This window comes from Onychomys torridus, chromosome 13 (assembly GCF_903995425.1).
Source record: "Onychomys torridus chromosome 13, mOncTor1.1, whole genome shotgun sequence".
Lineage (NCBI taxonomy): Eukaryota > Metazoa > Chordata > Mammalia > Rodentia > Cricetidae > Onychomys > Onychomys torridus.
In genome coordinates this window covers 26,444,079-26,468,229 of record NC_050455.1, presented here as the reverse complement: position 1 = coordinate 26,468,229, position 24,151 = coordinate 26,444,079, and the positions used below count along the sequence as shown (strand labels likewise).

Genomic DNA, 24,151 nt, shown 5'->3' with positions numbered 1-24,151 from the left:
TCAAACTCAGAGATCTACTTGTCTTTGCCTTCCGAGTGCTGTGATTAAAGGCGTGTGCCCCCACTGCCCTGCAAAGGGGTGTTTTGTTTTGTTTTGTTATTTTGTTTGTTTTTCATACAACATGAGTTTTATAATCAATACCGTGCTCCATGGATGTGCACAATAGACTACTGAACTAATAAATCTTGATAAATCTGAGTGATGAAATAAGATGTAGATGCTATACATGAGGAAGAAACAAAAGATGCAAGAGAAGAATTGGAAAATGTGTTACTATTTTTCTAAAACAGAAAGGTGTATTGTAAGAATATACAACAGAAACCAAAGCCTCCCAGAATTCAGAGAGATAAATACTTCAGTGTAAGAACTGAAGAACTTTCACTGTACGCTTGAGTCGGTTCCTCTAAATTTTGAATGTGAATATGTGTCCTATACACACAAGGAGCCAAATAAAAATACTACCTAAGTACTGATAAGACTATATTTTAAAATAATATTATCAAAAATATGGCAAATACACGCCTACAAGTAAGGTTTTAAAAAGTGGTACACAATGTGATTGTAGACTATAAATTGTTGCACTAAGAAATAGAGATAATTCAACTTGTAAAGAAATTAAGCCAACAATGTTGAAGCATAAGTTGTGGTAGAATATGCACAATACAGAGAATGAGTAACAGGTCAACATGTATATTTAAATTACTTTACTGTAGGATGTATAAAGATGGAATAGGGTAGAATCCATTAAGAGTGCTTGCCTAGCGTGCTATGGGAACCGGGGTTTATTCTAAGAGGTCTGGGCATTGAATAACGCACTGGATATGCAAACTCTTGATATTGGAAATCTGCTATGTAAAGAAGGTAAAGACATTATTCATATTAGAAAATTATTTATCAAAACTACAGGTCAACATAAATTACCAACTTAATAAAAGAGAATCCCAAGGTGGCCTGAAACTCACTTTCTAAGTCAGACTAGACTCAAAATCAAGTATCTTCCTGCCTCAGTCTCCCTGGTGCTGGAATTAATAGGATGCATCATGAAAAACAGCTAAACGTTTTTCTTCAAGCCTGGAGAGGAAAAAAATATTTAAGACTCACATTGTCTGTAGAGCTGGGACCCTGAGGTAGGCTGGGACTGAAGGCCATGAGGTCGGTCTTGGGCGGACCCTCTCCAGAACACACCCTCTGCCGCCTCTGCTGTGAGTATGACCAGGTCCCCACCTCGCTGGAGCACACCAGCACGGGCTTCCCTGGAGCACAGGCTCCATCCGTGGGCGTGGCCGAGCAGCGCAGCGCGGTGTACAGCAGCAGGGTGAGCACCAACAGGCTGGACACCGCACAGATGGCGATGATCAGGTACACGTTAACGTTCACTAGCCCCTGATCCAGGCTGGTGGCTCCAACCGACACCTTAGCTGATACCTTCTGTGTTTGGCCGCCTCCATCTACCAGAGAAAGCAACACCGTGGCTGTGGCGGTCAGCGAAGGTTCTCCGTGGTCCTTCACCAACACTAACAAGCGCTGTCGCAATGCATCTGTCTCATCTAGGGCGCGTGTGGTGCTAATTTCTCCCGTATACAGGCCAACACGGAAAGGACTGCGAACTCCCCCGGCAGCTGGCTGAAGTTCATAGGACAGCCACGCATTGTAGCCGGAGTCCGCGTCTACTGCACGCACTTTCGCCACAACCTGACCAGGCACTAAAGCCCGAGTTACCACCTCGTTCACTGTGGTTCCAGCCCCACTTGACAAAGGCCCCAGCAGCGCGGGCGCATTGTCATTCTCATCCAGCACAAACACCTGCAGAGTCACATTGCTGCCCAGGGCAGGCACACCAGCATCCCGCGCGCTCACCTGGAACTGCAGCAGCTCCAGCTCCTCATGGTCCAGAGGCTGCAGCGCGAACACCTTGCCGCTCTCCGCGTGCACAGACACATAGCTGGACAGCAAGCGCTCGCCCACCCTCCTCTCCACCAGCGAGTAGGACACCAGCGCGTTCTCCTGCGCGTCCGCGTCCATGGCCGACACCGTGAAGATGTGCGCGCCAGGCGGGTTGTTCTCCTTCACGAACACCGTGTATTCGGGCTGCGCGAACGTGGGCGCGTTGTCGTTCACGTCAGCCACCTGCACGGACACGCTGGCTGTGGCCCACAGCGAGGGCGAGCCCCCGTCCCGGGCTGTAACCACCACCTTATAGTCTGCTGTGGTCTCTCGGTCCAGGGCGCTGTCCAGCACCAGTGAATAGTAATTCTTGAAAGTGGACACTAGTTTGAAGGGGACTTGGGGAGTCAGGGAGCAGGTTACTTGCCCGTTGACACCAGAATCACGGTCAGATACACTAATTAAAACGACAACTCTTCCAGGTTGGCTGTCCTCAGATATAGGGATAGACAGGGAACTGATAGTCAGCTGTGGAGCATTGTCGTTAGCATCTACAACTTCCACAAGAACTGTACAGTGACCAATCAGTGGTGGGGAGCCTTTATCACGTGCCTCTAATGGAATCTTGTAAGCTTTACTTTCTTCGAAATCAATAACTCCTATAACTGTAATTTCTCCACTCACAGCATCCACGTGAAACTTGGATTTTATTTCTGGAGAAACATCACTAGAAAATGAGTATATAACGTCCCCATTCACGCCTTCGTCTAAATCTGAGGCATTGACTTTGATTACCAACGTCCCGTTTGGAACATTCTCTGGTAACTTCACGGTATAGCGAGACTTGTCAAAAACCGGAGCATTATCATTGACATCCAGCACTGTGATGAGTAACTGAACGGTGCCTGTCAGCTCCGGTTTGCCTCCGTCGGTGGCCGTGAGCAATAAGCGCATCTCTGCAGCTTCTTCTCTGTCTAATGGTTTCCGCAAAACAAGCCCAAGAAGTTTCACCTGTTCGTGGTCGGGTGGTACTTCCAGAGAGAAATGTTCATTGGTGCTCAGTCTGTAAGTCAGCAGAGCATTGGAACCGACATCTGCGTCTGACGCGCCCTCTAGTGGGAAGCGCGAGTCAGGCAGTCTGGACTCCGGGATAAACAGAGTCTTTTGTGTGGTTGGGAACACAGGCGGGTTGTCGTTAACGTCCCTCACCTCCACCTCCACGTGGAAAACCTGCAGCGGCCGGTCCACGATCACCTCCAGGTGGATGCTACACTCCGCACTCTGCCCGCACAGCGCCTCCCGGTCGATCCGAGAATTCACAAACAAAATGCCATTCTGCAGATTTACCTCCAGAAGGTCCCCGCGGTCCTTGGACGCCACCCTGAACAGGCGGGGCACCAGCTCGGCCAGCTCCAGCCCCAGGTCCTGGGCGATGCGGCCCACGAAGGTGCCGTGTTTGGCCTCCTCGGGGACGGAGTAGTGGAGCTGTCCGCTCCCTGCCTGCCAGGCTGCCAGAATAATCAGGAGCAGAAGTAATTTTCGGCTCTTCCAGTTGTATCCTCTCAGGTTTACCATTTCAGATTACTGACGTTTTATTCTCATTAGCGACAGTTACCACAAATTTTGGAGATTTCTTTTTTATTTCTTCATTCCCATCCCGAGATGCTGTCCATTGTCGAGCAGCCGAAGAGTGAAACCCAGTGGAGTCTTTCTAATGGAAAACAAATGGCTTCGCCTTGTGACCATTTAGTGGTTAAGAGCGCCATCCTGTGGCCCAAGCAGTAAGTAGAATTTACAAATTTTCACTTGACAGTTAATGCAATGAGAAGTGAATTTTAAACTGAAATGTTTCTTTGTTGTCAACATGTAGAGCAGCGTTTCTCATGCGTCTTCATGGGGTTCTTGGGTGGTTACCGGCATTTGAGTTTTTACTTTTGACCGTAATTTTCGCTTGTTATTAGAAAAACTTTCACCCCCACACAGTTTTGACACACAGATAAACCTAAGTGGATCTCTTTCATTTAAAACAAACTTAGAAAACCTTTTTTAATGTCAAGAAGGCAAGTTGATAGGCAATTTTCACATACCTTTGTTGGATAGAAATAAAGTTTGGGCATCTTTGGGACGAGATTTTGTATTAAAGTAGCTTCTTATGAAACAAGTATTGTGAAATTCTCTTTACAGGATTTAAATATCCCATTGTAGGAGTCCATAGTTCTAGTGTTTATTTACTCTTTCCACATTTTGTTTTTATGAGTGCACACCTGTTTTTAGTCTCCAATATCATGGAGGTTAAGTCTTCACAATATAAACCTAAATATTAATATAAACCTAAATATTAGCTAAATATTGGTGGTGACCCATATTATTTTCCACAATTTTTAAATAAAGTCTTTCAATATTTTATGTTTTGAGGGTCTGTTTGACAAACGTCATTTTCTTAAATTTTTAACCAATGTTCCCAGATGCAAGTAAAAATATTATATATGTGTTTTCATACTTCCCAAGTTTGATATTGACCCACACCAGTTTTTTAATGATCGACACTCGGCTTGACTACCGCAGAAGCTTCTTATTACACTGTATTCATTCCTCAGTTAAGCCTTCTGGTCAACTTCATGAACACCTCTCTTACCATTGCTTCAAATGTTTGGTTCTTTTCAAATGACTTTAGAGATGAGTGAAAAAAAAACTATTCTAATAGTTACCTAAGAAATTCTCTTCATTATACTTTTCCTGTCTTATCTCATACTCCCTTCTATGAAAACCATGCACCTCAACCCAAATGGACTGTTCCCTGATTTCAGATTTAATTGGTATTTTGCTGCACATCCATTCACTTAAAGTAATTTCTTCCTCCCAAAATACTGGTTATTGTCAATATTCTTGCAATGGAACTTCTCTATTTTATAACTACCAAACTTATCATTAATCTGGAAATTTCCTTCAGCTAGTGAGATAGGTAGACAGTTGCATTCAGCCACACTATGATTTTTTTTTTTGCCTTTCTTGTGACTCATAATATTCTGCTTTCTATGATCATTACATTATATAGTATTTTTTATATGAAATTCTTGAAGGTTGGACTTTGTCTCAATGGGTTTTGGCAGATACTGGACTATGAAGTCCTCTTATACATTTTTTAATGTTTTACTTGGTGGATATAGTGATAGATGTTTTTCAACTTCCCAAAACAGCTGTGTTCAGGTTGCTAAACATAATTATCCATACAATTTGTCTTCCTCCTCCTTCTCCTCATCTTCTTCCTTCTCTTCTTCTCTCCTCCTCTTCTCCTCCTCCTCCTTCTTCTCCTCCTTCTCTTTCTTCTCCTCCTTCTCTTTCTTCTTCTCTTTCTTCTTCTTCTTCTTCTTCTTCTTCTTCTTCTTCTTCTTCTTCTTCTTCTTTCTCCTCCTCCTCCTCCTTCCTTTTCCTCTTCTTCTTTTCCCTTCTTCTTCTTCTTCTTCTTCTTCTTCTTCTTCTTCTTCTTCTTCTTCATTTTTCACTTTGTAGCCCCAGCCATCCTGAAACTTACTCTGTAGCCTAGGTTGGCCTCAAACTCAGTGCTAGGATTAAAGGTGTGTGCCATCATCACCTAGCACAAATTGTGTTCTTAATTGATTAGGATCTCCAGACATAAATTTGTTACTTTTAAGCATATAGGAGAGCTTAGAAGTTTTTTTCATCTTGCTAATATATTAAGTGTGTGTTAAAATAACTCTATACTTCTTTTTGAAGAATAAAGAAAACTAGAATAATGATTTATGCCATCTCAAGAATAAAAATTGAAGACATTAGAAACACAAACTCCAACTTAGTCTTCTTATTGATACTAAGCAGTTTTAAGTGGAAGAAAATAAGATACGGAAGCTAAGGATGATCTATTTTCTAGGGGAAATACCCAATACACAAGCTAAAACTATCTCAAGGAGTCACTTCTATGTCTTGAATGTCTTTTGAAACCAAAATCTTTTATATTGCTGAAGTCTTAATTGAACAGTTAACACTGAAAAACAATTATCTTCAAAGTAATATATGGCACTAACAAGCTAGTGTTATCTCAGAATAGGTTGGTAATGCTGGCCCTCCCAGAATAACAAAACAAATAACTTTATATAAAATGAAAATTATAGAATTTGTAATAATTTAGCAGCTACTCCTTAGCAAACACGATTATAAGCACATTAGAAGTATCAACTTACAAATTTTTAAAATTTTTTTAGGTATGACAGGTGTTATTATTTATATTCCAATTTTGTGACTTTGAAACAGAGAACTGGCTGGATACACAGTCTATGGATTGCTTCAAAAATGAAAAGCAAGGAAGGGATTTGGCAAGGCAGAATGTCCTGAAGACTCACAACTGACACACCAGGTGGCTCCCTTTTGTAGAGAAATGGTCAATATGGAAATAATTACACAGAGAAGGAAAGAAAGAAGATCTTGGACTCCATAAGGAGACCCATTAATGAAATTCAAAGACAAGATAATTTCAACATCACAGAAGTGCATTGACCTTTATGATGGTTTCTTTGTCATTTTCTCTTCAGTGAATAGAACCTAGGGTCTTGCACCTGTTCGACAAGAAAATGACCACTAAGTACAACCACTGGAATATTAATTTTATGTGAGTTTACTGGATTAAAGTCTGAGTTCTCTCCAACTAGTGTTTCCATAGCATCCAGAACACTAATAAACTGGGTAATAACTATGGATGGAACAAGTTTATAGAAAGACTATGAAATCTTCTTCACCAGAATCACTCAACCTAGCCATTGTTCTTTATCCCTAAATGGGTTCAAGTAACAACTTTTAAAAAGGGAGCTCTAGATCCTGTAGGAATAACAATGACTAGGGAAAGAATACAGAAAATAACAAAGTATGAGTGTTCTTTCAAAAGAGTATAAATTTAAATATTGTTGTATAGATCATTCATAGAGTGCTTGCCTAGCTGATGGTCACTGTGCTGGATGTAAAAACGATAAAGCTCCCACTTTCCAGCAGTCTGAGTATGAACTGAAAATATTGGAAAATTCAGGCAACAGAATGACTGAATGCTTGGTTTCATCTTTAGCGCGCGCACGTGCGTGCACACACACACACACACACACACACACACACACACAGCTAGAAAACAAAAAAGCAAAGAGAAAAGAATGTGTGTCCCAATTATGTTATGATTTCAATGTTCCATGCAAAAAACAATATATTCAAAATAGTTCTCCCCAGTGTTAAAATACAAAAACGCGAATACCCTATGTATTTACTCAGAAGAATATTAACACTAACCTAAACAATGTGGTAGAAAAGGGCAAGTGTAACATTTTGAGTTTGCTTTTTAAAACTATATAGTGGGGCTGGAGAGATGGCTCAGCCATTAAAGGCTAGGCTCACAACCAAAAATATAAAACTATATAGTGTAAAATGTGCATAATAATGTTTAATTCATTTACATGTGAGATCAAAAACAAACGAAGATTACAAGTAAAATAATAAAATAAAAATACTTAGTCCAGTGAAATGAATAGAAATTTAAAGAATAAGAAAATATGAAACTAACTACAGAAAAACAATACAAAATTTAAACCGTAATGACAATTGCAAATTTTGGACTTACTCTTGAAGAATGATCTTCGTTTAAAACCTGATGCTCGCCCACAACTGGACAAGGAGGAAGACTGGGGCTGAAGGCCATGAGGTCGGTTTTGGGTGGCCCCTCTCCAGAACACACTCTCTGTCTCCTCTGCTGTGAATATGACCAGCTCCCCACGGCACTGGAGCACACCAGCACAGGCTTTCCAGATCCACACATGCCTTCTGTGGGTGGCATTGAGCACCGAAGTGCGGTGTATATCATGAGGGTTAGAACTAGCAGGCTGGACACCGCGCAGATGGCAATGATCAGATACACATTGACATTCACTAACGAAACTTCCTGGCCAATGGCGCCTGACGCCCGCGAAGAGGCTTTTGGAGTTTGACTGTTCTCAACCAGAGACACTAACACAGTGGCGGTGGCCGTCAGCGCCGGTTCCCCGTGGTCCTTCACCAGCACTAATAGGCGGTGGCGCGGTGCATCCGCCTCCTCCAGGGCGCGTGTAGTACTGATCTCGCCTGTGTACAGACCAACCCGGAACAGACTCCGAGTTCCACCCGTTAAAGGATGCAGTTCATAAGACAGCCACGCGTTGTAGCCAGAATCCGCATCTACCGCGCGCACCTTAGTGACAACTTGGCCCGCACCCAATGAGGGGGACACAAGCTCGCTCACTACACCACCAGATCCTTGCGTCCAAGGTCCTAGCAGCGCGGGCGCATTGTCATTCTCATCCAGCACAAACACCTGCAGAGTCACATTGCTGCCCAGGGCAGGCACACCAGCATCCCGCGCGCTCACCTGGAACTGCAGCAGCTCCAGCTCCTCATGGTCCAGAGGCTGCAGCGCGAACACCTTGCCGCTCTCCGCGTGCACAGACACATAGCTGGACAGCAAGCGCTCGCCCACCCTCCTCTCCACCAGCGAGTAGGACACCAGCGCGTTCTCCTGCGCGTCCGCGTCCATGGCCGACACCGTGAAGATGTGCGCGCCAGGCGGGTTGTTCTCCTTCACGAACACCGTGTATTCGGGCTGCGCGAACGTGGGCGCGTTGTCGTTCACGTCAGCCACCTGCACGGACACGCTGGCAGTGGCCCACAGCGAGGGCGAGCCCCCGTCCTGGGCTGTCACAACCACGTGGTAGTTAGCGGTGGTTTCTCGGTCCAGGGCGCTGTCCAGCACCAGTGAATAGTAATTCTTGAAGGTGGACGCCAGCTTGAAGGGGACTTGAGGGGTCAGGGAGCAGGTCACCTGCCCGTTGACACCTGAGTCCAGGTCCGAAACGCTAACCAGAGCAATGACAGTACCCAGTGCAGCGTCCTCTTGAACAGGCAGCGATAAGGAAGTCAATGTGATCTCAGGCACATTGTCATTTTCATCCAGCACCTTCACCAGAACAGTGCAATGACCCGCCATTGGAGGATGTCCTTTGTCTGTCGCGTCTACGCGGATTTTGTAGACATTGACTTGCTCAAAATCCAAGTTCCCTTGAATTAGGATTTCTCCTGTATCTGTATCTATGGTAAACTTCTCAAGAACCAAGGGCGGGACTAGCCTATTAAAAGAGTAAGAAATTGCTGAATTTGTCCCTTCGTCCCTGTCAGAAGCATTCAGTCTAATAACGGGCGTTCCGTTGTCTGAGTTTTCCAATATTCTCACTTCATACTCAGACTGCTGGAAAGTGGGAGCGTTATCGTTCACATCCAGCACAGTGACCAGCAGCTGAACAGAGCCTGTGAGCTCAGGTTTGCCTCCATCCGTGGCTGTCAGCAGTAGCTTATGCTCAGGAGCATCCTCTCTGTCTAAGGATTTTTTCAACAACAGTCCGATTTGTTTGTTGCCATCACTGTTTGTTCTCACATCTAGCCCAAAGTATTCGCTGGGACTGAGTTTATAGGTTAAGATAGAGTTTGATCCAACATCAGCGTCTGATGCGCCCTCTAGTGGAAACAAAGAATCTGGCAGTCTAGACTCGTAAATTAACATTCTTTGCTCCTTTACCGAGAACACAGGCGGGTTGTCGTTAATGTCCCTCACCTCCACCTCCACGTGGAAAACCTGCAGCGGCCGGTCCACGATCACCTCCAGGTGGATGCTACACTCCGCACTCTGCCCGCACAGCGCCTCCCGGTCGATCCGAGAATTCACAAACAAAATGCCATTCTGCAGATTTACCTCCAGAAGGTCCCCGCGGTCCTTGGACGCCACCCTGAACAGGCGGGGCACCAGCTCGGCCAGCTCCAGCCCCAGGTCCTGAGCGATGCGGCCCACGAAGGTGCCGTGTTTGGCCTCCTCGGGGACGGAATAGTGGAGCTGGCCGCTCCCTGCCTGCCAGGCTGCGAGGAGCAGGAAGTGAGAGCAGGAGACACCGTGTTCCCAGTCTGCGTTCAGTGGTAAAATCCATGTCAAATGCTTCTTGCTTTATTTCCATTAGAAGATTATTTTCTCTGCATAGAATTCTTTACGTCTCAAAGTCTATCAATTCAGTTCTTCTGCATTCGCCATCATTCAGCAGTCATGGAAAGATTCAGCAACCAGAAGAAAGGGCTTTGTGTGCTGGCTAGATGTAACGCCGTGGTAGACAGCGACACCATGCGGCTCCAAAGGGTAAGAGACGAATTTGTATAACTTCACTTACCTTGATAGTAAATCCTCCAGCTGTTTATAATTTTCAGGGCCATTTCTTCTCGTACGATTTTTTTTTTTTTTTGTAATTTAGAGTGAGCGTGGTCTTTAATTATTCACGGGGAGACAACATTCTTGACAATATTTTAAACCTTTTTGTCACCCAATTTAGAAATATTAAGTGTGGGAAAATCTAATCTTGGAAGTTAGAAGGTGAGCAATTCTCCATAACTTTGGTATATAATTAACTTATCCACATATTTCTTCCATGCCAAAAATATACATTTCCTTAATTTAAAGGAATTTTTAATTGTCTAAATTTTTAAATCTTAAAAGATTGTTGATGTTTATTGTTACTTTGATCCACAAATATCACACAAGCTTATGGTTCCTTCATGTGATATTGAGCACAGTTTCAATGCATAGTGTGTGCAACACTGTAAAGTTATATGTGTTCTCACTGACGATCAGGTTCACCTTAAACTGTGCAGCCCAGAATGACCTCAATTTCAAAAGATTTGCATCTCGCAATTGAGAGTAGTGAGTAGGATACAGGAATGTGCCACTGGACCTACCTCCACAGCATTTCTCCATCGATGTTCAGTTTATATTGATAATTTCCCCATGTATATCTGACCACATTAATTTTCCCCGGAAATGATTCCTGTTGTGTTTTGTTGCCCTCTCCTGCTGTTTCTAAAGACTTTCTCTTTTTTCTCTAAACCTCTATATACTATATTATTTTTTCTTTATTTTTCAAGACAGGGTTTCTCTGTGTAACAGTGCTAGCTATCCTGGAACTCACTCTGTAGACCAGGCTAGCCTCAAACTCACAGAGATCCGCCTGCCTCTGCCTCCCGAGTGCTGTGATTAAAGGCGTGCACCACCACCAACCGGCTTTATATTGTTTACCTTACAGGGCCTCATCTTCTTCCACATCTCAAGTGGTTTCTTTCTAAACATTCCCAACCCAATCCACATCTCCCTTTCTATGTTTATGTCAATGTCGTTAATATATGCTGACTCCTAGAAGGCAACTTGTTTAACATGAAAGCACTGCTAGTAATTATTGGTAAATTAGTAAATTCAAGGCTTGGAAATTGACATTTTGTTTTAATGACAAACATTCTCTATATCACCTATAGGAAATTTTTAATTTTTATTTCTGTCTCCTCGCTGATCTTATTCAAAGTCAGCCCATAGTTTCTCTGTCTTTCACATATACAATGTTTATCTGTATGAGTATAAATTTCATCGCATTCTAAAAACTAGAAATTAAATATTAGAATTACTTCTAGGTGACTTAGAGCTTGATCATAAGCCAACTTCTCATTTTAACCGTAACAACATTTTCTGTTTCTCAAAAGTTTCTCCTTGTTAACAAATACTTTTATTATTTTGTAAGGGATGTATTTTATACATCACCTTCAGCATGCAGTTAGCTTCTAGGAATACATTGCTGGTGATAAATGCATAAGCCAAATAATTATTTTCAATTATTCTTCAATGTGGATCACATTTTGTAGAGAGTATAGAATATTTTCAATCTCTTCCTAAAAATGGTCTTTGCTTAAACTTGTTTTTCCTTGGCTGAGGATTGAACTCAAGGCCTTGAGTTAGTGCTCTACCACTGTGAAGGACCCTCAGCCTAAGGTGGGCTTTCAATATTTTCATCTTTTCCTGTAAAAACATTATCATCATCCTTAGTGTCACCAGCTGGAGATGACTGAACTTCTTTTCAAACGTAAGCAACTCACCAGTTAAGACTTTTCAAATGAGGCATAATATCCCACCTTCTTCCACTATTCTGACATTCATTAACCTCACAGTAATAATACAAAGCTCTCCCTTTTGTGAGATGCTGTCTTCAAATAATTAACCCAGAGCTATTGACATTTTCCTGCACAGAATTTCCATTACAGTAATTTTTGTGAACAAAAATGTCATTTGCTAACCAATAACAAACCCGTAGAAGGAGAAGTTCTTTACTTAGAATAATATAAGCCTCACATAAAATACATATTGATCTAGTCTTTTTGGCAAAGGTTTTCTACAGTAACTAATACATGTATATTAGTCTAAGGAAAGTGTACTTCCTACAGGAAACTTCAACTGGTAAAAATTAAACATTAAACATCATATTTACTTTTCATTGCAATTCTTTAAAGTTTAGTTATACAACCTAACTGGAATTGTTGTAATAATCTTATTGGGTCCAGGTTTTAAAAAGTTATAAAACACAGTGGGGCGGTGGTGGCACACACCTTTAATCCCAGCACACGGGAGGCAGAGGCAGGTGGATCTCTGTGAGTTCGAGGCCAGCCTGGTCTCCAAAGTGAGTTCCAGGAAAGGAGCAAAGCTACACAGAGAAACCCTGTCTTGAAAAACCAAAAAAAAAATAAAAATTTATAAAACACTATTGAAATCCTTTATGTAAAATAAATTTATATGGAAAGGAAAAATTTTCTTTTTGCTGACAAATAGCTTACAGCTTCTCAATTTTATTTATTCAAATAGTTTATTCAAAAATTCAAGTTGAGGGGGACAATTGTATGAAATGATGATTAGTTGATCACTTTATAAACAAATAGCTCCCTTGTCCATAAGGAAAATTTTATATAAATTATATAAAACAGTACGTTAATGTTTCAAAACTAAATTAACCTGATTTTTTAAAGTTGGTAGGTGTTTGCAATAAACTAATACTGTAGCAAAAATCTATTCTCAATTCTAAGACCTCCCTAAAGCTGATCACTATATTATAAATATTCAAATAGCAAACTAGAAGGGGTAAATAAAGTAAACGCAAATGTGAATTTTAAAAATCAGCAATGCAAAAAGGGGTTCTAGCATTTCCTGTATTAGGTATGTAGTAGTTATTACCTGTGGAGCCCACATGCTTGCCCAAAATACAAAAAAAAAAGAGGAGTAAGACAGCTTTCAGTTTCCAATGGCAAAGACACTCATCTATGGTGGACTACAAAGTTTGAAAACAATAAACAGAAGAGTTTTTATAGTAGTAAATGTATGTTATTTCCTAAGCTGAAAATGTAAAGCAACAAACAGAATGTTTCCTGACCAACTATGTTGGGATTTTCAGAGCGGAGGGAGTTCATAAGTACTTCTCAATACAAATAATTTAACGTAGAACTGTACCCAAGTTTCTGAGAAATCACATCATTGGTCCTCCAAATTCCAATGTTATACTTTGGGGGAAATGCATTATTCTTTATCCACACAATGTTCTGTTATGGGAATGGAGAGAAAATCTTTAACTGTACTCCTTTGTGTTCCAAGAATTCTAAACCACAGTTATGTATATTCAAGTGAAAACTAAAATGAAAATTATAACAATTAAGTTTTAATTAGAAAACCATAGGTGTGAAAATCTATTTAAAAAAAGATTTAATTATTTACTACAGAAATATGACTACTGAAAAAGAAATTAATCTTTTATACAAAAATGAAATGATTGTATCAGAGACTATGGGGGTCCAGCCCCTCGATAGTCCCCTCCCAGGGTCTGAGAAGAATCTACAACCAGCTGATAATTAATCTTTGATGAAAAGAAATATATCCATGTACATGAAACTCCTTAGTCCATACACTTCATTATACTGTGTGAGTTCTCTCTCTACAAGCTTCTATTCTGCTCTCATGCCTAGCTTCTTTCTTGCCTGATTTCTCTCCATATTTATCTACTGCTTCCTCTAAGTTCTATCTTAATTCTCTCGTCTTAATTCTGCCTCATCTAGGTCCTATTCACCTTGTTCTTACCCAGCTAGTACTTCCCCATCTGATTCTTCCTCATCTTCCATCTCGTCCACACATTCTCTCTGGTCAAAATCCTCCTTTTCCCTCTCCATTCTCCATCTCTTCATTCCCCCTAAGTCTCTCTGGAACCCAGTTATAAACCCAAGCAATAGCAATCCTCTGGCCTAGCAAGGTCACCGGGCTCGAATTCTATGGGGTCAAAAAGGCAGATAAGAATTTTCCTCAGGCAATGACCACCTGGCTTTCTTTTACAGTCCAAAATGGGAATGGTAAAAGAGGAGGTCAACTGAGTGCTAATGACCGGTTAGTATATCAAAAAGGGGTCTGTGTGCTCAGTCTACATTCCTAGAAGTGGTTAGGTAAGAAGTTAGGGGTCTATTAGTAAGGTTGTACAAGAAAGGAGGGCCTCGCACTAAATTGCACAAGGAGCCTAAAGCTATCCACCTGACCTAGGAGACAGGTGTTGTTTTGTTTGGCCTTGGATGCTTGATAGGCATTTTAGATAAATCCACTGTTAGGAGTTCTTGGAAGCACACAAGAAAATCATTTTAGGAACCAGCATATAGGTAGATAGATAGATAGATAGATAGATAGATAGATAGATAGATAATAGATAGATACAGATAAAGATAGATATAAATATAGATAGATAGATATAGATATCTATATATACAGATAAATAGATATATGCTAAAATATCACCAAGACTTCTTAAGCCATGGCTTGACCTTTGGAGAAGTCCTTGACTTTTCCGAGTAGCAGCTTTTGTGATAGGAGCTGAACTCCACTACGTTTTCCTGCGGCTTGCAGCACAATTACAATTCAACAGAAAGAAAAAAGTATAGTTGGTGGGCAGTTGTGAAAATACTGATGTATAGTCACAAGAGAGTTTATAAAGAATAAATAATTTAATGCAGGCTTGGGGATTCATGCCTTTAATCCCAGCTCTAGAGAGGGAGAGGCAGGTGGATCTGTGTGAGTTCCAATCCAGCTGGTTTACATAAACAGTCCCAAGCCCACCAGGGCTATGCAGTAAGACCCTGTCTCAAAACTGATAGAAAGAAAGAGTTAAAAACGTGTCTTACAATGTGCTCTAGATGTGCCCTCGATTAAGTGTGAGTGTACTTACATGACAAGGTATGATGAAGACATTTTACAAGCAGAGTGGGGTCTCGTGTGCCTGTAAACCAGCACTGGGGAGCCTAAGACCAGAGGTTTCAGAGTTTAAGGGCAGCCTGGGAATCTAGTGATATCAAGGCTAGCCTGGGTTACATAGCTCAGCTCAGTCTCAGAAAAATAAACAAACAAACAAATAAATATGAAAAGAAATGAAAAATGGTTTAACAGGAAGAATTCTTGCTATGCAAGTATAAGGACCTCTGTTCAAATCCCAAAAACCCATGAGCCACGTGTGGTCCTGAACACCTGGAGCCCCAACATGTGCAAGGGTAATAACAGGGATTGCTGGGGCTGGTTCTCTGTTGGCCTAGCTCCAAGCTCAGTGACAGAACCTATTTTTGTTTGTTTGTTTGCTTGCTTGCTTTTTGATTTTGTTAGTTTCTCTGTGGAATAGCCCTGGCTGTCCTGGAACTCGCTCTGTAGACCAGGCTGGCCTTGAACTCACAGAGATCCATCGGCCTCTGCCTCCCAAGTGCTGGGATTAAAGGTGTGCACCACCAGCTCGTGGCAACGGAACCTTAAGGGAATAAGGCAGAGAGGGATAGAGCCTCCATAAACAGGGCCATATCCCCCACCACACACACACACACTACATGTCCACAAACACTTGAAAATATCTTAGGTTAAGAAAGAAGATTGTTGTGTGTATTAATAAAACCTCTTATGGAATAACAATGACTGCAAGCCCATATTCAATGCAAAGATATGTCCAAAGATATATCACTTTAAATATTTTATGTATATGAATGTTTTGCCTGCATGTATGTATACCATGTGCCCATGGAAGTCAGAAGGTGTTGGCTTCCCTGGAACTGAAGTTACAAATGGTTATGAGCCGTCATGTAGATAGAGGGAATTGAACTCAGACCCTCCACAAGAACAACCAACCAGTGCTCTTAACCACTTAAGTCACATGGGTTAAGCCTGGGGTCTTTCCAGCCCCCAAAATACAGCTTAAAAAAAAAACACTGTGTTTTAAGAATTGGAAATAATACAGCTAAAAGTCGACTGTAAATTTGCTAGGCTAATTGTATGTGTAACATTTGATTCTTAAAGCTAAAATAATCACTGAGAAAGATTTCAAATATTCAATGTTAAAGAGTTAAGAGAAAAATTAGATTAAGATTACGAAACTCACATTCTCTGTAGAGCTGGGGCCCTGAGGTAGGCTGGGACTGAAAGCCATGAGGTCGGTCTTGGGCGGACCCTCTCCAGAGCACACCCTCTGCCGCCTCTGCTGTGAGTATGACCAGGTCCCCACCTCGCTGGAGCACACCAGCACGGGCTTCCCTGGCCCACACGTGCCCTCCGTGGGCGTTGCCGAGCAACGCAGCGCAGTGTACAGCAGCAGGGTGAGCACCAACAGGCTGGACACAGCGCATATGGCGATGATCAGGTACACGTTGACATCCATTAGCGTAGAGTCTGAACCAGAAGTTCCAACCAACACCCTAGATGATACCTTCGGTGTCTGGCTGTTCTCCACTAGAGACACCAGGAAGGTGGCTGTGGCCGTCAGTGCTGGCTCCCCGTGATCCTTCACCAGCACCAACAAGCGCTGACGCGGCGTGTCTGCTTCATCCAGAACACGTGTTGTACTGATCTCACCAGTGTATAACCCCACGCGGAATGGGCTGCGTGAAGCACCTGCAGCCGGCTGTAACTCATAGGACAACCACGCATTGTAGCCAGAGTCAGCGTCCACTGCTCGCACCTTCGCAACCACGTGGCCTGAACTCACTGACCGGGATAACAATTCAATAGTCCCTCCGCCACCCTGAGGCCCCAGCAGCGCGGGCGCATTGTCGTTCTCATCCAGCACAAACACCTGCAGAGTCACATTGCTGCCCAGGGCAGGCACACCAGCATCCCGCGCGCTCACCTGGAACTGCAGCAGCTCCAGCTCCTCATGGTCCAGAGGCTGCAGCGCGAACACCTTGCCGCTCTCCGCGTGCACAGACACATAGCTGGACAGCAAGCGCTCGCCCACCCTCCTCTCCACCAGCGAGTAGGACACCAGCGCGTTCTCCTGCGCGTCCGCGTCCATGGCCGACACCGTGAAGATGTGCGCGCCAGGCGGGTTGTTCTCCTTCACAAACACCGTGTATTCGGGCTGCGCGAACGTGGGCGCGTTGTCGTTCACGTCAGCCACCTGCACGGACACGCTGGCTGTGGCCCACAGCGAGGGCGAGCCTCCGTCCCGGGCAGTCACCACCACCTTGTAGTTAGCTGTGGTTTCTCGGTCCAGGGCGCTGTCCAGCACGAGTGAATAGTAATTCTTGAAGGTGGACACCAGCTTGAAGGGGACTTGAGGGGTCAGGGAGCAGGTCACCTGCCCATTAGCGCCTGAGTCACGATCAGATACACTAATCAGGGCAATGACAGTTCCCAACTGAGCGTCCTCTTTGATAGGTAAAAAAAGCGAGGTTATGGCCATCTCGGGCACGTTATCATTTACATCCACGAGTTTCACTATAACTTTACAGTGACCTGCTAGTGGGAATGTACTTCTGTCCACGGCGTCAATATTAATTTCATATAATTTACGGTCTTCATAATCCAGGTCCCCCTTAACTTTTATTTCTCCGCTGGTAGAATCTATTGTAAATTTAGATTTTACATCATCAAGAACAAGATTACTGAAGAAATACAGTATTTCTTTATTAATTCCCTCATCCGCGTCTGAAGCATTGAGTTTAATTACTAATGTCTCGTTGGGTGTATTTTCCAACAATCTAACATTATAAATAGATTTATCAAACTTCCGGAGCGTTATCATTTGCATCCAAGACGTCAATCAGTAACTGAGCTGTACCTGTTAGTTCAGGTTTCCCTCCATCCATTGCCATCAGTAACAAACGATGCTCTTGAGTTTCTTCTCTATCTAGGGGTTTCTTCAAAACTAGCTGTAAAATGTTTGTCTCCTCTTCCTTTCTTTTAACATCCAACTCAAAATATTCATTAGGATTTAACTTATAGCTCAAGGCTGCGTTGGCTCCTATATCCATATCAGATGCGCCCTCTATCGGAAACCGCGAGTCTGACATTCTTGACTCTAAAATAAGTAATCTTTGTTCTGGACGGGAGAATCTAGGCGGGTTGTCATTAATGTCCCTCACCTCCACCTCCACGTGGAAAACCTGCAGCGGCCGGTCCACGATCACCTCCAGGTGGATGCTACACTCCGCACTCCGCCCGCACAGCGCCTCCCGGTCGATCCGAGAATTCACAAACAAAATGCCATTCTGCAGATTTACCTCCAGAAGGTCCCCGCGGTCCTTGGACGCCACCCTGAACAGGCGGGGCACCAGCTCGGCCAGCTCCAGCCCCAGGTCCTGAGCGATGCGGCCCACGAAGGTGCCGTGTTTGGCCTCCTCGGGGACGGAGTAGTGGAGCTGGCCGCTCCCTGCCTGCCAGGCTGCGAGGAGCACAAAGGAGATCAGCAGGCGCCGGGATCCCGGACTTCCTCGCTGAGAATATAGCATTGCAATCTTGTTCCACTTCTCCAGTCTCTATTGCAGCACCACAGAAAGTCCGTTGAAAACTTAATTCCAATTTACAATAGACTTGATTTCCTCGCTTTCTTGTGAGCTTCTGTAACAGAGTCTAAAATGGAAGGTCCTTTTCCTAAGTAAAACGTATTCTCTGTATCCTTTTGACGTTGGAAGAGAAAAAATGTGGTGTCTAGCGACATCATGTGGATAAAAGGGTAAGTACTTTACTTTGTTCTGTTTTATTCACTTACCTTTTATTAGTGAAATATTTCTCAATATTACCCAATTTCAATTACATGTTTTCTATGCCTCTGTATATCTCTGTTCTCTATTTAAATATCGCTTTATAACCAAGTTCCTTCTATATTAGTTGCATTACTCCCCAATCCCCCAGATAATCTGTTGCTGGTCTTAAAATTAGATTTGACTTTATAAATGCAATCTAAAGCAAAACATCAGTATGACTACACCACTGCATAGCGATACGTCCTCCGTAAGGACACTCCAAATAATTTGTGTTATCTATTTTGTTTATAGAGGAGTTTATATTCAAATTAATAAAATAACTTTCAATAGTTATTATGTTCAATAATTGTTGAAAGTTATTGTTACTGTTGTTCGATAGTGTCCTCTCTGTATTTGTCTATTACTTAACTTTTTTTTTAGTTTTTCTGTATCATCTTCATGGACATAGACTCCCTCAATATTACTTCAACAGAATATTCTAAATTTCAATGTTTAATACTGGAGATTTATTGATGCTGTCTTCAAAAATGATTAAGACAGTTTAAATATGATACTAAGTTGGATTCCCTTTTTGAAATCTATCCAAATTAATGAGAATTTAATCCTTTAATTTTTTTCAGCACCTAATAATTTTTATGTTGTTTTACTGTAAAGTGGAGACTTTAAATTGTCCCACTATCAAACAACGTTAGTAAGAAACTTTACACCATTGTCAAGATATAGCATCTAAGTAGCAATTATTTGCATTGCAATTACCATGTAAATTGTATAATCACATATCATATTTATTCAACAAGTCAGAATCCTAATATTAATTGAAGAGCAGTGTGCCACAGAAACATTTTAGGATCCAGTAGAAGTCATGGTATACTCAGCGGAGAAAAGGCATTCTTAATATGGAAAAATAGTCCACATTTTTATACAGTATGTGGAAGACAAAGTCTCTTAACTTTGACTCATCTTTAGAGCTGTTGGAATTAGGTCCTGTGTTTGTCATTCTGTAGCTGATTCTTAATTTGAGGATTTTTCTCCCAGTCATTACATTCTAAATGCCACAGAAGACACAAGGGAAGTACCTTTAAATCTTCTAAGCCATTCTTTCAGTCATTAAAGAGTACTTTCTTGACTGGTCCAACTCACTGTTCTCTTTCCTAGGAAGTTTAGTTATAGCCAAGAATAGTGGCGCATGCCTTTAACCCCAGAACTCTATAATTCACTTTAATTTATGTTACCCTATAAAGTAAAATAAAAGTAATGAGTAGGAAATACAAAGCTTTAGTGTTCAGAACACTTATCATTACAGATAGCACAGGAGTGAAAAATCAAAGAAATGAATATCTATTGCAATTCAATTTTTCTCATTAATGAAATGTATATTTCCTAAATGCACATCAAGCAGATATTTAAGTAGGTTATCCTTCTCTGAAAGAAAGTATCAGTCAGGACAACTGCAGCTTTTCATGTACACTGTCTAGAATTCAATTCAGTATTGTCAGACTTAATAAGAAGAAGGCTATGAGAAGAAAAATATGGGCTGACAGATGATTCAATGACCCGAAAGCCTGCAAACAACTATAATTATTGTGTTAATTACATTCACAAAGAGTAGATAATTTCAAAAAAAAACCTCTGATTTTTTTAAAAAAGTAAAGCAAGTTATTAAAACTGAAAAGGCACTGATGGAAGTTAAAATGATGTGGGTGGTAGCCCAGACTAATAAGAAAAGAGCCAGGCATGTGATGCATGCCTTTAATGCTAACACTCCAGCAGCAGAGGCAGACAGATCTCTGAGTTTGAGGCTAGCCTGGTCTACAGAGCAAGTTTCTGGACAGCCAGAGCTACACAGAAAAACTCTCTTAAAAAAGAAGAAGAAGAAGAAGAAGAAGAAGAAGAAGAAGAAGAAGAAGAAGAAGAAGAGGAAGAAGAAGAGGAAGAAGAAGAAGAAGAAGAAGAAGAAGAAGAGGAGGAGGAGGAGGAGGAGGAGGAGGAGGAGCTGGAGGAGGAGGAGGGAAAAAATTACTAAGTAAGGGAAAAGTTGCAATAACACAAGCATCATGCAGAAAAGAACATAAATGACTTAAAAGCACAAATTGGATATAAAAATCTATGAAGTACATGGTGAAAAGGTTTATCATATATACACTGTGATTCTCAGGAGAGTAATGTAAGGTAGAAGCAATATCTGAAGGTATACTAATAAATATTATTTTAAATTGATAAAGTATCAACTCACAGATACAAAATGTGGTAATAACTCCAAAGATGATTTTAAAAGTAAATCAAAGCTGATCAGGTAATGTAAGTTTGTTGACAATTTTAAAACAAAGAAAGAATTTTAAAAGGAGCTAAAAAGAAAAATGTCACAATATATCAATAATAAATTTTGTAGCCATATTCTTGAGAAAGAGTTATAAGAAGTTATCTTGAACATTATGGGGAAAAATAACTTCCATCTCAGTATTAAATATATAACAAAAACTATTTCTCAAAGGCAGTATTGAAATACTGCATCTGAATATACAGAAACATGGGGATTTCTTCACTATCAGACCACAGGAAAGAAAATGTTCCAGAACTTTTTCAGAAGAAAAATAAACTCAGGAAGACACACAAACAAATGGTATTAACGGTACAAACATGATAGTTGTATGTCTAGGATCTATGTCTAATTCAAGTAACATGAAGTGGGGAGCAGATACACCGAGTGATTTCCCAAGGTCCTAACATTCTCTCAAAATTACAATACATTACAAGTATTGGTTTATACTTTAACAAGTCAGCAGTGTGCATTATGATGTCTAGGAAATCTAAGAGAAAATGGAAAGGAAATATGACTTTAAGACACATATCATTGCTACAGACATCAGCAAGAAGTGGTCATATGAAGTCCAGAGAGAGATCCTTCTTTCTCTAAAACACACTTTTTTGTCAAGACTACACATCCCTGTTGCAATCATGGGAAACCTAAAAATGAAGCAAGATGCTTCTGCCCTCCAGACAAGCTCAAAATTCCCATTCCAAAGCAGGTGAGAAATGCAAGGAACTTCTCACGTGTTCTTTTCTTCCAGCACAGTGGCTCTCACTCAGGGAGAAGCAACAGCTTCCGCTCTCTCCAAGGAGTGATAAAGAGTGGACCGTGCATTCTACATCCTGCATTTCAGGGGGCGGAGCACTACCCAAAGGCTTGGTGTCTGTCTCACAACAAATGGAAGCCAGCACATTGCGGGATGAGTGAGAACAACTAGCAGCAGTTGAAGGTGATGCTCCACAGGACCTGCAACTCAGCAGATGGGGCTGTGCCAGCCGAGCAGCCTCATGAGGAAAAGAGAAGAATGGAGCTCAGACCCAATTTTATGGCTTTCCAGAGAACAGATCAAGAAATTCTTTTCTATCTTACCTAAATTAGCACACTGATAGAGCACAGAAGATTCTAGATGCCTGAAAATGACCCAGAACAAGAGCAACAAAAGGTTGCATCTGGGTTTGGGTGCACACCTTTAATCTCATCCCCTGGGGACAGGGTAGAAGGGTCTCTGTGATTTTCAGGCCAGCCTGGCCTACTTATTGAGTTCCAGGCAGCCAAGCTTTCTAGTGAGACCCTGTGTGGGAAAGAGGAAGGAGGTGAGCAGGCACTGGCACTCCAGGGTAGCCGCAGTGCAATGAACAGAAACCAAATGAGAGAAGAGTTTATAAGTGCCTGAGGAAAAGCAGTCAATGGATCACCCCTGTCGGACTTTGTGCATAAAACTACAGAGAATATACATCTGCCCGAATGGCTTGATGGACCCCCAGGTTCTTAGACAACTGACAAGTGGGGGTCTCTCCCTGCACAAAGGTAGGCCAGAAAGATTGAGAGAAGTGGCTGTTCTTTCTACACATAAGGGAACGTCAAGATCATACAACAACAGGAAAAAAGAGAGAGAGAGACAGAGAACACAGAATGAAAGAATTTCTGCTGTCTACAAAAACAAATGTAAATACATAGAGAAAAATGAGTTCTGACAGTGTTTCAAGTAGCCAACATAAAATGTCCAATGAGCTCAGGAAAATAAAACATTAACGGAAAGAGAATTTCAACAGAGATGGAGCTTTTAACCAACTGTGAAGTAATTTTGGAATTGAAGAATCCAACAACGGACTGGAAATTTCACTAATGCTATTCAACAGCATGCATAACCAAGCAAAAGAAACGGTAGCCTCAAGGTGGAATGTTTGAATTTACTCAGGAAGAGAGTCAAAATTCACACAGAACTTTAAAGACCGAAGAAGGACTAAGAGGCTTACAGGATATAAAAAGACTGAGCCAATATATGCATTGTTATTCTCAGAGAAAGAACAAAGGGGAGAGAAAACCAAGCAGAAACCTCAGAGAAATTGTGTCTTAATTGCTCAAAATCTGGGGATGAATTAATAGAGCCAAGAACCTTAACATAGATAGGATGAAACTGAGTAGCGCCACATCTACAAGCTAATTATAAAGAGTCAACCATGAGGAGAGAACTTTGACAGCAGCAAGGAAAGTGGCCCATCATATACAAGGGAACACTGATAAAGCTTATCAGCAGATTTCTCAGCAGAAAATTTGCATGCTAGAAGATACATGTAAACTCCTGAAGCAAAACGATCACCAAGCAAGAATCCCATATCCAGCAATAAATAAAATCGTGAAGAAAGTGATAAACTCCATGAAAATTCAAATTAAAGACAATAGTAAATCTAACCTTTCCAGAGGACTCCCCTGTGGACTGCAATTGATCCTCTCTGTCCCTGGAATCAGATAAACTGGGGCTGAAGGCCATGAGGTCAGTCTTAGGTGGGTACTCCCCAGAGCACACCCTTTGTCTCCTTTGCTGAGAGTATGACCAGCTCCCCACTGCGCTGGAGCACACCATTACTGGTTTTCCAGGGCCGCACACGCTCCCACTGGGCACAGAGGAGCAGCGCAGCGCCGTGTACAGCAGCAGGGTGAGCACTAACAGGCTGGACACCGCACAAATGGCGATGATCAGATACACGTTGACATCTACCAGTGATGCCTCCGAGTTTGTGACACTTGTGGACACTCGCGATGGAGCCTTTGGTACCTGGCCATTCTCTACCAGCGACACCAACACCGTGGCGGTAACCGTCATTGCTGGATCACCATGGTCCTTTACCAGCACAAGAAGGTTCTGACGCAGTGAATCCGCCTCATCCAGGGTGCGTGTGGTACTGATTTCACCCGTGTACAGGCCAACACGGAACGGACTACGGGAACTGCCAGCTGAAGACTGCAGCTCATAAGAGAGCCAGGCATTATAGCCAGAATCCGCATCCACTGCACGCACCTTGGCCACCACATGGCCCGCACCCACTG

The 24,151-nt window shown here is 42.1% G+C and overlaps 2 protein-coding genes across 4 annotated transcripts in view; both read right to left on the bottom strand.

Annotated features, from left to right (window-relative positions):
• Nucleotides 1-24,151, bottom strand: part of LOC118594617 (protocadherin alpha-C2) — a 229,877-nt gene that overhangs the window by 180,651 nt on the left and 25,075 nt on the right. Inside the window, exon 1 of one of the 3 annotated variants that reach the window (XM_036204609.1) lies at nt 3,089-3,625. The exons of the other annotated variants lie outside the window; for them this stretch is intronic. Coding sequence (XP_036060502.1) covers nt 3,089-3,459 — 371 coding nt within the window. The 5' untranslated portion in view covers nt 3,460-3,625. Of the gene's footprint in view, nt 1-3,088; nt 3,626-24,151 lie in introns of those variants that run through there. 3 annotated transcript variants of the gene reach the window in all.
• LOC118594620 (protocadherin alpha-5-like) lies at nt 17,754-18,696 on the bottom strand. The gene has a single exon (XM_036204615.1). It carries the CDS (start codon nt 18,538-18,540, stop codon nt 17,812-17,814), a length of 729 nt encoding a protein of 242 aa, XP_036060508.1. The 5' UTR covers nt 18,541-18,696; the 3' UTR covers nt 17,754-17,811.